The 13,122-nt window shown below is 36.7% G+C and overlaps 1 protein-coding gene across 1 annotated transcript in view; it reads left to right on the forward strand.

Moving 5' to 3' along the window:
* Positions 1-13,122, forward strand: part of RFC1 (replication factor C subunit 1) — a 45,649-nt gene that overhangs the window by 19,373 nt on the left and 13,154 nt on the right. The window contains exons 5-13 of the mRNA XM_075091656.1: positions 4,218-4,450; positions 5,160-5,234; positions 7,054-7,131; positions 8,024-8,111; positions 8,206-8,498; positions 9,621-9,728; positions 10,242-10,421; positions 10,738-10,842; positions 11,976-12,372. Of these exons, the coding sequence (XP_074947757.1) occupies positions 4,218-4,450; positions 5,160-5,234; positions 7,054-7,131; positions 8,024-8,111; positions 8,206-8,498; positions 9,621-9,728; positions 10,242-10,421; positions 10,738-10,842; positions 11,976-12,372 (1,557 nt within the window). The remainder of the gene's footprint in view (positions 1-4,217; positions 4,451-5,159; positions 5,235-7,053; positions 7,132-8,023; positions 8,112-8,205; positions 8,499-9,620; positions 9,729-10,241; positions 10,422-10,737; positions 10,843-11,975; positions 12,373-13,122) is intronic.

The raw sequence follows: 13,122 nt of genomic DNA on the forward strand, positions 1-13,122 counted from the left end.
GAAGATGAATAAAATACATTGTTCTGAAGGCCACCTGAGGATCTCTGCTATGCTGCTTGTCACCATTGTCCCTTCCTGCAATAGATTGCTGCCTTTTTAGATTGGCTGATGTCATTCCTGAATCTGAGCCTTTTAAAATTATCTAATTTAAACAAATTGTTTAGAACAGCCTAGGTAGTTTTGATAGACCTCAGTTAGGGAACAACCATAGATTTGCTCTGTAATCCGCAGGTGAAACCCTGTTGAGAAGGGGTGAGGTTAGGGAAGAGGAAGAGCAATAATAGTTACAGGTGGGCTGCAGGTGTTAGTTTATTAACCTAATTGTGCTACTGCAAGAACAGCATATAAAATGAAAGCCAGATGTGCTTTAATGTCATGGAATAGTTCTTAAAACCCCCAGGATTTAAGTTGCTAGGGAAGTTTGTCCTTGTACATTGCCTGGCATAACAGGTCCCTGCTTTATGTGTAGTGTTTGCATCCAAGGTAATTAATAGCAATCTCCTCCTGGTTGTCATGCCTGTCTGTTCCATTAATCACATGATTAGCTTTCTCTTTGTTGCATCTACTTAATTTCCAGAAAACTCAACTAGAATACATGGTCTTGACTTGTGTGTGTGATTCAGAGCTAATCCTGAAAAAATACAGATGAGTATGCTCAGGGTATTTTTTCATGGTATAGCATATATATAAAAAAAATCTGTCGATGTAAATGGGAAATACTATTCTCGGAGTAGTCTTGTTGCACTATGCAAAGATTTTGCAACATAGAAGTGATCTAATTGATGATAAAATTGATTCCTGTTTCTTCCTTTGTGAAGTCCCTGCCCCTGGGTAAGGCTATCTCAACGGTTCACCTAGCAATTGCTGTAAGAACGCAATTAATCTCCAATTTTTGTAAGCTAAAGTCTGAGTTTTCACTTTCATTTTCCCACAAATTATTGGCTTGCTTGTGTGAGAGAGAATACCTCTCTCCTTTTAGAGGTCATATGCTGAGAAAAGCTGACCTGAACAGTCTTACAGCAATACTAGGTCTCTCTTGATATTTTTGAAGTTGTAAATTAAGTCACCTTCGTGCTTGTAAGGAAACTGAAAGTGTACCACTGATAAACTTTGTTGTTCAGGCCTGTGGCAGTAGGCACGTGTGAGCAGTTTGTTTCAAAGAAGAAGTCTCCAGGTTTTACTGAAAAAGTTGATGTTCTTAAGTACTTGAAGTAAGGGGAGTGCCTGGAGATGAGGCAAATTTGTGATGTGCTTATGAATTTACTGAACCTGGGATGAAAATGTAGCCTGAGTATCTGTCCCTTAAAGCATCTTTTGAAACCCACTTAATAGAATTGGGGTGGTTTTGTTTCCTAATGACTACTTTCATGTTCTCATTCTGCCTTTTCTTTATTTACATTTATAGATGACTGTTCATAAGTGCTGTGAGTCTCTCGTCCTTTAGCCACCACTTGCAGTCAATAAATGCGTGTAATCCTGTTGTTTCTAGGAACGACATAATTAAAGCAAAGCTCTAATTACTGGTAATACTTAGTACTGCCATCATAAATGACTCAAATCCACATTATTTTAATTAAAACCTAATTATATTTACTCTGTTTCTTTCTACTCGAGAGAAAGCAATATCCTGTTGTTTTTTGTTGTTAGTCAAATGGTTACAAATGAATAATGAAAAAAATCAATATTGCACACAGATCTGATAACAATAGTGATGGGTAAAGATTCCTTTCTAGCGTGGAACGGTCCTCAGCTTAAGAAAAGCTGAGAGTGGTGGAGCAGAGTAGGATTTGTATCTTCTTTCCAAGACAAATAAATGTAATTATATCTATGTTAACTCTTGAGTTTTAGTAGTAGGTTCATTTTACCTCTGCAAATGTATTTTCTTGTTAAACTGAAAAATTTCAAAGAAGCCAAAATACTTCTGAAGTTTGAGACAAGCAGTCTCCTATGCAGACCTTAAACTATTGTAAATTAAGAGCCTAAAGCATGTAGTGTCCAAATCTCCCAGATATGTAATCACAGAATCACAGAATGGTAGGGGTTGGAAGGGACCTCTGGAGATCATCTTGTCCAACCCCCCTGCTCGAGTAGGCACACCTAGAGCAGGGGGCACAGGAATGCGTCCAGGTGGGTTTTGAATGTCTCCAGGGAAGGAGACTCCACACCCTCCCTGGGCAGCCTGTTCCACTGCTCATGGCGCTAAGAGATTTACTGCTGCCTGGGGAAAGTAAATCATGTTGAGAATAGTAAAGCTTTTAGCTTTGTGGTAAAATGTGCTGCTGTCAACTGTGGGCCTGGGCTTGAGTTTTCTCTTCCATATATTGCTTTTTGAATTGAATTGACTAAAATGCTACTTTCTCATAGATAATTTTTTATTTTTAGGCATTCTTGATTTAACTACTGAAACAATTTCCTCCCTTACAGGTGTATCTCTGTTTTGTTTTTCTCTGAACTTTCTCTCCCGGGAATAGTCAGGAATATCCCTTTGTACCTGCTATATTCTGCTTAGTAAATGTTCAGCAGCAGAAAGTTCCAGCTGATGCCTAAAAAACTCTTGTTACTACCATCTATTGAGAAAAGGTGAAATAAAAAATAGTTTCCCTCCATCTTTGTCTAATATAACAGAAATTATAGTTGACAGACATATGACATAATCTAAACTTAGGGAAGAGATTAAGAAAACAAATTTTTGTATGAAAAGAAAAATGGGAGCTTAAATGAGAGATGACTGGAAATTGAATGTATTTTTGTGATAATCCTGTCAATTTAAGTTCAGTTATAAAACAGATGTTTAGAACATTATGTGTTTATGATATGTTGAGGGGAGTGTCTGAAATATCTCTATTTTGGGAAAAGTAAAACCAGACTTCGGTTAGAGGCATGCAAATGAGGTGGCCTCTGTTTCTGTTCCTCTCCTCTTTGTGCTTTATTCTTTCTGTGTCTAATGTTGATTTTTGGGATTTTTCCTGCAGTTAGCTTCTTGGTCCTTGCACACTGAGCTTTTAGAAGATTTCACAAAGAAAGTGCTTTTATCACTGGTCACAAAGTTTGTCTGGTGATGTTTGTCTTCTGTGCTGTCATATTAGTCTAATCATTTGTCAGTGATATCTGTAGGTTTTTGTATGCTTCAGTGATAGCGTTTCATTTGTATAACTGTCAGTAAGATTTCATGACATGACACAAAACTCTTTGAAGTCCTTGGTAATCTTTTTATGTTGATTGATTGTCTGAAGTGTTTGGGTCCAGAATGAATAAATGGCCATCATACCCTCTTTCTCTTTTTCATTGCTGGGAAGACCATGCCCTGGCTATTATAGAAGAGTCCTAAAAGGAAAGATTGAGTTTTTTTCAGTGGTCTGTGGGATAGTTCTTAATGAGACTGTGTATGCCATTTTCCTCCTCCTCTTAAATTAAAAAAACTATTTTGTATGCTGACCTCTTGTCTGATTCCTGTGTTCTGTGAAATGGCTGCATTTCTTTGAGATGGTTTTGACTGTACTGGAAGGAGAGTGTGTTTCAGCACAGAAATGTGGAGGGTGTAGAATAGCTTATAGAATCTCTAACTAAAATGGAAAAAAAAAATATGGTGTTAACGTGTTTCTTAAAATTTCATAAGCTGTGAGTGGTACTTCAAAAATAACTAGTAAGCTTATTTAAGAATCTTCTTGTAAATACAGTGTTCTAATATTTTCCCCTGGTTTATAGTGTAATATTGAGAGATTCTTAAGAATATACAAGTCTACAAAGCCTATATTAGCTGCTCTGTTAATGAATACTAAAAAGTCATAAAATAAATGTAGCTTTGTACTTCACCTTTTATGTGAAGGAAGAGTTGTGCTGCTCAATTTGATTTAGCATTAATTAAGGAGGGGGTTGAAATTTCAGTGACTTAGATTTTGTTTGTCATCTTCCCTGTGTAAGTAGGGAAGGCAGTCTTTGTGAACTTCTCTAAATGAGAGGTAATATATGAACACAAGAAACAAACTTTATGAGTCTTTATTTCAATACTTGATCTATTGAGACTTGAGCTATGCTATTAAAGGTGCTAAATACTATGTGTTATGCAACTCAGCCTTTCTTCAAATAACTTCTAAACACCTGTAATATTTTTTTAGGATCTGAGTTGATGTAATCTGCCAGAATAGTTCTCTTGACTGTTCTATTATAAAAACTTGACTTCTGTGTACTAGAAGTAATAGAGTACTCTTCATGCTTAGATGAAGAAGATGACTTTGTCAATAAAAGAATTTCTCTGAAACCAAAGGAGAATGGGACATCAGCAATCGGTTATCCAGGAACAACTACAGTGATAAAAGAAGATGTAAAACCACGAGCTAAAAGCAAACCGTTATCTCCAGTGAAACAGACTCCCACCTCAGCACTTGACTACTTTGGGACAAGTAGTGTCCAGCGATCAGAAAAGAAACTGGTAGCAAGCAAAAGGAAAGAAGTGAGTACTAGTGATGTTCCTTTAGGCTGCTCATGTGTCTGATAGCAGATCAGAATGGCCATCTTAATGACTGCAAGGAGGTACTTAACTGTTTGTCCTACTTAATGTTACTTTTTAATGACCAGTTGAGTATAACTTCAATTCTGATGATATGTGCAGGCATATCAAGTCCTCAAATGCAAGCTTAGAGTAGCATTTCCGTGTATGAGAAGATAGCATAAAGTTGCTTCTTCTCAAGTGACTTTCCTTAAAATTAAGTAGTTTTCTGAGATTAGTGAGTGGATGGGATGGCTTACTGTTGGGGGCGGAGGGCAGGAGGGAGAGGAAGGAGGTTATTTTCCCAAGCTTTATGGCACACATATTCATAGAATAACAAGGCACCAAATAAAGTATGGAGGAAATTAAAAATTCACAATGTAGTTATTGATTTCTCTTTCAAGCAGGCCAATTGTGATAGCCTCAGAGATGTTCAGCATTGTTTGAAGAAATGAGATATTTATATTATACCATGTTTTTGTTTTGAATAGTAAAATCTCTTGAACAGCCTTGTTTAATAGTGTTTAGGTTAGAGAGCTAGGAATAAAATCCTGTATGTCTCATTTCCAGTCCTTTTCTAGAAGTATACAAAATTAATCCGTACATATTAAATTATTATAATTTACACAATATTGGGGAAACTGAACTCTTGGTATTTTTTTCATAAATATAGCCTTCACAAAACAGAGACAGCACACTAGATGATGAGGCCATTGCTAGGCAACTGCAGCTTGAAGAAGATTCAGAGGTAAAAGCTCTACAAATTTGCTGCTGTGTGCCAAGAGCAGCTTGTTTAACTTAAAATTATTTTTCCTTAAGAAATTAAGATGGACTTTCCATGTATGCTATAAATAAGTGTAATAAAATTAATCTGTATGCTAAAATCTTGCCCATATGTGCAAACATAGTCACGCGGTTATTTTTATGGGCATTATTTCAGTCATGTAAACAGAACATCTCAGTCTATTTTCTGTCTTTCCAGACTTCCTTTACCTGTGCAGTTGACGTGTCTGTAATCTTGCTTTTCACACAGAATTCACTTTCTGCTTCCTCATGTGTTTTGTTTTTTGGCCTTTCATGTGGGCTTTATTTTTTTTTTTCCTTCATTCCCTGGAGTGAAAAATTAAAAGCCATTGTCATCCAGGATCTGTTTCACTTGTCGTCATCTGAGTTTTTCTCAGCTATAAGTCGAGAAAAGTGTGAATGACTGTTACGTGCATCTCCTAAACTTCCCTCTTTGAATCAGTGTGAATGTGAGTGAAAGGTACACTTGTCATACATATTTACTTGCTTTTGGGAAAATAAATTAATTTCTCATATACTAGTAATATTGAGTATCTTTTGCAATAAATACATTGTACATGCAAAACTTGGTCTCATCCTTGACTCCCCCAGAGGTGTGATGAATCTAGCTTTAATCTATTAGAAAGTTAAACAACCTGTCAGGAAAAACAAGGTTGTGTCTTTCTTTTGAACTGACCATACCTATTACACTCTCACTGTCTATAAGTATCACCACAGGAGTGTACTTTATTTCAGGTGTATCTCTGCCTCTGTCTGGTTTGTATTTGGTAGTTGCTGCCATTCCCCTTTGTCACTGTACACAGGGAAGGTAGAGGCATTTCATCATTATGGGCACATTAAAAAATGTCTGTGGCATACTGGTTTTATAAAAGTCATCTGTTTGAATCTTATAGGATGGCATGTTGGACTTCATGACAATTACGAAAGGATTTTTGTTGTTGTTTTGTTGAAACAATGGTCAATGTTTATTGGCAACAATATACACTCTTCAGGAATAAAAAAAAAATGTTTTCCCCAAGGGGCCATATTGGGTAGGGAAGGTAACCCGATGATGAGTTACCACTGTTGATGTTACACTTATTTTGTTAGGTGAAATAAAAATGAAACCAACCTGGCTTTTTTTACAATTAATAACTAACTTTATGATTTCATGTATGTTATTTGTTCTTACTTTTTCTTCTGCCAAATAAAATCACTTGTCAGTAGAAATATTAAAAAGTTAAAGTATATTTATTTCCATAAAGTAAACAGAACTGGCAACAAGAGCTGGGCTAAGGGCAGTAGCTAAATTTTCCAAACTGCCAGAATGTTTTTCATATGATATGTTTCTAGCAGTAAATGAGAATAAAACATTCGTTATTGAGACACTTGTAATATTTAACAGACATTGTTCCTACTTGTCTTTTGGGACGGCTTTTGGAAGTTTTCTAAAGCCACCAGGCTGCATCTTGGTGCAAGCTGGTTGTTTTGAGATCCTGCCTTCAGGTTTTGACTGTTTATTAAATGGAAAGGATACAGAAAAATAAAAAATATGAAGGGACAGAAAACCTTTGAAAAAAGATTATACAGGCTTATTAATGTTTCTAGTGCAACAAATCCAATCTCTGCTTTTCTCACTAGATGTACTTTTTCTAGTTATGTGCTGTGTTATTTTAGATAAACTTTTTGTCTTGAACAGCAAATGGTTTAAAAAAAATTATAGTAGAATCAAAACTTGAGACGTGAGCTTAAAAATCTTTTTATCTCCCTCCACCCCCTTTCAGCTGGAGAGACAGCTGCATGAAGATGAAGAATTTGCTAGAACGTTGGCCATGTTGGATGAAACACCACAGAAGAAAAAGGTTGAATTCTTTTTAAACTTCAGTTTTTAGCAATTGCATTGTTGAGAGTGTTCTTACTTAGACACCTAAGCTTTGTTTTGAGGCTTCCATACAAATGCATTACAAACAGTGAGAAAGTGTGTGCATGAAAATAGCATACTTTTTGTACTTTCCTCCTGGATTTTCCTCGCTCAGTAAATAGTGTCCTTCCTAATCAGAAGCAGGTATCATTGTGTCTTTGTGCTATCTGCTTCTGTTGAAACAGGATTTTAAGCTCTAGTTCTGAGTGAAGTGTGTTGCTGAAGAGAAACACTTTAGATCAGCATAGCTCTGTGGTTTAGGAGGGCCAGATCAAGTAAAATGAGTCAATGGCACAAGTTGGTGAAACATGATGGGAGTAAAAGGAAGGAGAATACTCTCCTTGCTTTGAGAGAAGGGGCAAGCAGGGATCTTGGCAGTTCTGAGACTAATCCCAGTGGTGGGTATCTTCCCAGTTCTCATAGCTTGTGGTGTAAGGCACAGTAAAATATTTGCTAGGTCTGCTACAGAATACAGAATGGAAAATATTGCTGGGATTTGCTACATCAAGGCTCTTAGAATTTAGGATTGCTGGTTTGAGTATAGGAAGTATTAGTATTTCGAGCCTAAGCTGTAAACCAGTTAGTCTCGAAGTTTACTGTAACCTGGAAGTTTGTCTGGCCTGTGACTTAAGGAATGATTATGTTCACAGCTGAGTGCAGAATTTGCTCATCTGCCTGCCTTTGATAGCTATTGTATTCTGATTAGTGATAGGGATCAGCTTTGTTAGACGTTATTCAGTTTGTTGTACTTAACAGTAGGGAAGCTTGGTGTTCTGGACTTCATGGTAACTCGGGACATGCATCTCTGACTTCTGCATTGTGTGTTTGTTTAGGCTCGGAAAGATTCAGGAGGAGAGCAAATAGTACTGAGCACCAAGAGCAGTCCTAACGTGACAAAAAGATATAAGCAGTTGGAAGGAGGTAGGATGTGGAATATAGAAACATTTCAGCAATTTATAGTATCAGTGAGATGCATTCTTACACATGTGCGGTCCTCCCTCTGCCTCCTTTCAAGGGGAAGCAACAAACTCAACAGGTGAAGCCAAGAGTTACACTGCCAAGCAGCAAACTAAATCTGAACGTTCAAAAGGCTCTCGTTTATCCCCACAATCATCTGATGGTAAAATAGCAAGAGAGTTGACAGGTAAGACCACGCCGTTGAAACCCAGCTCTAAGCTTGTGTCTCTGAAACAAAAAGAAGAGACTGCTGAAAAGGAGAGAGGTTCAGCATCAAAAGAAAAAACTACTTCAGGGAAAGAAGAGAAGACAACACCAAAGAAGGAGAAAATTTCTCCCAAGAAGGCTGAGGTAGGATCTATCAAAATAAATTTAGTTGACTTGGTGGAGTTTGCAGGAAAATAGTTCTCATTTATTATTGTTTATGTGTTACTTTTGTAGCTTGGTACTTTGAATCTTCTGGGCAATTTTTAAGAATTTGAATTCTGGTAAAGCTTTAAGTTCCGAGCAATTGTAAATATATAGGAAAAAAATTAGCTGGAAAAGCATAAATTAAATCTATGAAGGAACTGAGAGTTATTTAATGCTCAGTAAGGTATGCATATAAACTGCTAAGCCAGTTCAGTGCTTTTTCACATTTAATTTCCCTGAAAAAAAAAACAAATGCAAAATGCATGACTTATTTAATGAAAGATTACGGTTTCTGTCCACGTGGTGACCTTGTGGATCTGTACTGGCATTGTTTTGGGGTTGTGGAGCATTTTGGTTTGGTGTCGTTTCCCCCCCCCCCCAGTTTCCTGTTTATGAAGGATATTTCTTATGGTTGATACGTCGTTATGTAGAAATAGAATTTAGTTTTCTCTTAACCGTCTGATTCAGTAACTGTAATTATTGAGCACACTGTCAGTTATTGGCAACCTTAAAACATCCTTTTTAATCATAAGGTACAAAATATCCAATTTTGACACTTAAATAACAGTTGTAATTGGGAGGGAGAGCCTGCAACTGTAAAACTTGCTTCCAAAAATTTTTTACTGATTAAAAAGCTTAAATGTCTCTTAAAAGTAGAAATGCTACAAAGCAGACTTTATGTAAGTGTAGGTTTTGTCTATACCTGATCATCACTCTGAAATGAAATAGGATGTGAATTTAAAGCAACAATTTATGAATTGAGCATGTACATGTGGAATACAGATGAATGTATAGAAACCTGACAATAAGCAAGGGGTATGTATTTTTTTTAAACTCTCAGATGAGTTTTTGAAATCTTTTTAAAAAGAACAGCAAAAAATACCTCAAAACACAAGCACCAAAACCAGAACAAGCTTCGGTATTGCATGTTAATCTGTTTAAAAACAAATGTTATAACTTAGTTTTCCTTTGGTGCATAAAAATATCTTAAACTGTGATGCTTGGGTTTATTTTGTTGTTTTTATATATGTAATAAGTGTATTAATCCCCTCCACCCCCAAGTCTGTAAGTCCTGAGGACTCTGAAAAGAAACGAATTAATTACCAAGCCTACCGAAGCTTCCTGAATCGTGAGGGTCCAAAAGCGCTGGGTTCCAAAGAGATACCTCAGGTAAGTTTGGCTACAGCAAAATTCTATACGTAGAAGTGGAGTGTGTCATAGTCTTATTGTTCTAAGTGATCTAATAAGTATAAACTAAAATATTTAAAAGCTGATATTTTTTTCAAAAAGGAAGTATGTATTGGAAAAAACAAAATTGTAATGCAAAACAGTGACTAAATATAAGGAAATATACTAAGAAATTATGTTCGGTACTTGGTTTATGAAGTAATAATGATGAAAAATAGCTACTAGTCTTAAAGTTGAAGATTGCTGTTACTCATTTTACTGACATGCTATGCTTGAAGCACAGAGTTTTCCAAGGTCAGGTGAACAGTGTGTGAAGCTCTGTTGGTAGCTATTCCTTAATGGCTTTTGAACTTCTAAAAATAAGCCTATGCTACCTAGCTAAATAATAGTTATAAAGTTTCATAGGGTACTTGACATAGTAGGGGGTTAAGGTGAAGAGGTATTTGGTAGAACTGCATCCAGTAATGGCATTTTCTGCAATGCTCTGGTTGTCAGGGAGCTGAAAACTGCTTGGAGGGCCTGACATTCGTAATTACAGGCGTCCTGGAGTGTATTGAAAGAGATGATGCCAAGTCTCTGATAGAACGTTATGGAGGAAAAGTAACTGGCAATGTCAGCAAGAAGACAAACTATCTGGTTATGGGGCGAGACTGTGGCCAATCTAAATGTGAAAAGGTGAGCGTTCCTGTGCCTGAGCAAAGTAGGAATGAAACTGTGAATTGTTTGTTTCTAACTATTGATTTTCAGTATCTCTGCCAAAAAGAGGTAGTACTACCAATAAAGTGCATGTTAAAAAGGAAACGCTGCCTAATGTTCTAGGGCTTTGTTTTGTTTTTATTTATATGTATGCATATATGTATAGATATACATATTTTCAAAAACCCTTTTGTTGTTGTTGTGTTCCTAAACATAATCTTTACTGGAAAGCACTTTGAAGTGAATCGTGTAACTCCTGACTTGATTTGACTTTTAATTTTTACTTTTGCTCCAGGCATCAACTTTAGGGACAAAAGTTATTGATGAGGATGGCCTGTTTGATCTTATTCGAACTATGCCAGGCAAAAAATCCAAATATGAGCTGGCAGCTGAAACAGAGGTGTGTTATAAACTTAAGGGTGGTTTTTTTGGTGGTGTGGTTTTTTTTTGTTTTTTTTTTTTTTTCCTTTGGTTTGATTTTAATTGAAAGGTGTTTTGGTCTTCTGTTTCAGTAGCAGTAAGCCTATGATTGTCAGTTTAACCTTCTAGGTTAAAAGTATCGAAAGTGAATATTTTATATTTGTGTTTAAGACTTCTGCTTGGGAGCTATAGGGGCTTTTCCCCACCTTTTGTTTTTATACTCTGAGATGATTCTGTATTTTAGGTACCGGGCTGAGGATGTAATTGTATCTCCTTAGATGGTTCCAGTTTTAAACTTTGAGTATATGTTTATTTTTGAAATAAGACAGGCCCAATATAAAATCGTACTGTACACATAGTTTACATATGGTTGTCCTATGTCTACACATAACAGATTTTTTTTTTTTTTTTAACGTGGTACTTGAGCTAATAACATTAAATTTCTTCAGGGAATACTGTGAAAACAGTAACAAGTCTTTTGTATGCAAATTTAAATTTAGTCTGTAGTGGCTGATAAAATGTTATTAATCTCCATTACTCTAGCATGTTGTGCATTCAGTGTAGATGTTGCTTTGGTACTTCTGATGTGGCTAGACATGAATTGTTGTGTGTAAAGATACTGTTGGTGTCTTACGGAAAAGCAACTCTAAGCTTACTAACTAATGACTTCCACTCCCTTTGACTTGTTTTGGGTTGAACACGTTCTGGAAGCTTCACGGGTGTCTGGCCCATTTGTTCCAACCTTACAGCCTGACAATCTGACAGGCATCAGTTCAGCTTTTTTTCATTTACTTACTTATTTATTTTTAGTTTTTTTAAATGATGCATCAGGGAGTAAGGGGTTTCAGCCTTGTAAGGGGACTGCTCTTGAAATTACCAGAACATTTCCTGCCTCTTTTTTGTGGGTTGTGGTACAGAACCAGGTGGCATTGTGTTTGAGTGGTTTATTTTTCAGAGAGGAATATTTCTTTATCTGCTCTTGAAGTTTTTTTAATCAATACATAAGCTGTGTTACTTCTTCAGCACTCCTGTACATGTGTTCAAAGACATGTTTATTTACTAATTGGGTTTTTTGAAATTTCCCTTTAATTTTCTTACCTTTATTTTCCGAAGGCAAAGAAAGTGGAGTCAAGACCTAAAAGGACACCACAGAAAGCTGAAGCTGGAAGAAGGAATTTTAGCCCCTTCAAAAGGGAGGCTGATAATAAAAAATATAAGTCTACTCCTGAAAAAGGAGATACAGTCACATCTGTCAAGAAAGAAACCACAGCCGTTCGAAAGCTTATGGACTTTAAACGGCAGACTGTAGAGAAGAAAGAAGCTCCAAAACCAAAAGAGAACTTGGTTTCTGAGGTTAATGAAGATGGAACAGAGAGATTGCTATGGGTAGATAAATACAAGCCTGTGTCTTTTAAGGCAATAATTGGACAGCAGGGTGAGCAAAGCTGTGCCAATAAACTGCTCCGATGGCTCCGAAATTGGCACAAGAATACCTTGGAAGATGGACAAGGTGACCAGCATGGTTAACTTCTCTCTGTATTCTTCTGTGCCAGTCACGCTGCTTGGTTCCCTGGACTGAGGCAGGATTTTGGGTTAGCAGAGTGACTCTAGAAATTGGGAATGAGGCTGCAGTTGGATGCGTTCTTAGCAGCAGTTGAGCCTTGAGTAGTGGTGCTTTTTTTTTTTCCTTTTTTGTTGTTGAAGCAGTTGTTCACTTACCACCACTACCCTGTCATGTCCCACCTCCCTCACCCCCAAAAAACCCAACCCAAAACCAGAAAGGTGAACTGCATCTGAAGATATTTTTTTAAGTCTTGTGACAAACCAAAATAACCTACCAGTAATGTATGTAGAAATGGCCTCATATTCAGCTAGTGAATTCTTTCTCACCAAGAGGAATGTTGGCCAGTGCTAACCTGTTTGTACACATCATGAAAATACATGATAGCAACATGCCTACATGGCTGCCATCATGCACAGGGAAGAGATGAATTTCTAGGGTCCTGGTTCTGCCTGACAAGTAGCCTGTGTCACGAGTAGTGTATCATCCTGTAGACAGTTTTTTCCTGTGATTAAAATAGTGTTTAAGCATCAGTGCTATTGTAGTGGGTAGTGGGGTGGTTCTGTGTATGGGTTTGGTTTGGTTTGTGGGTTGTTTTTTTAAGTTTGTTTGTTTTTTATATTTTAATAATGTGGAGAGAAAATTGCAGAAGTGATTTTATTACATGAAGAGCATTTTTGCTATTTTTCACTTTAGAAT

Source organism: Phalacrocorax aristotelis, chromosome 4 (assembly GCF_949628215.1).
Source record: "Phalacrocorax aristotelis chromosome 4, bGulAri2.1, whole genome shotgun sequence".
NCBI classification, from domain to species: domain Eukaryota; kingdom Metazoa; phylum Chordata; class Aves; order Suliformes; family Phalacrocoracidae; genus Phalacrocorax; species Phalacrocorax aristotelis.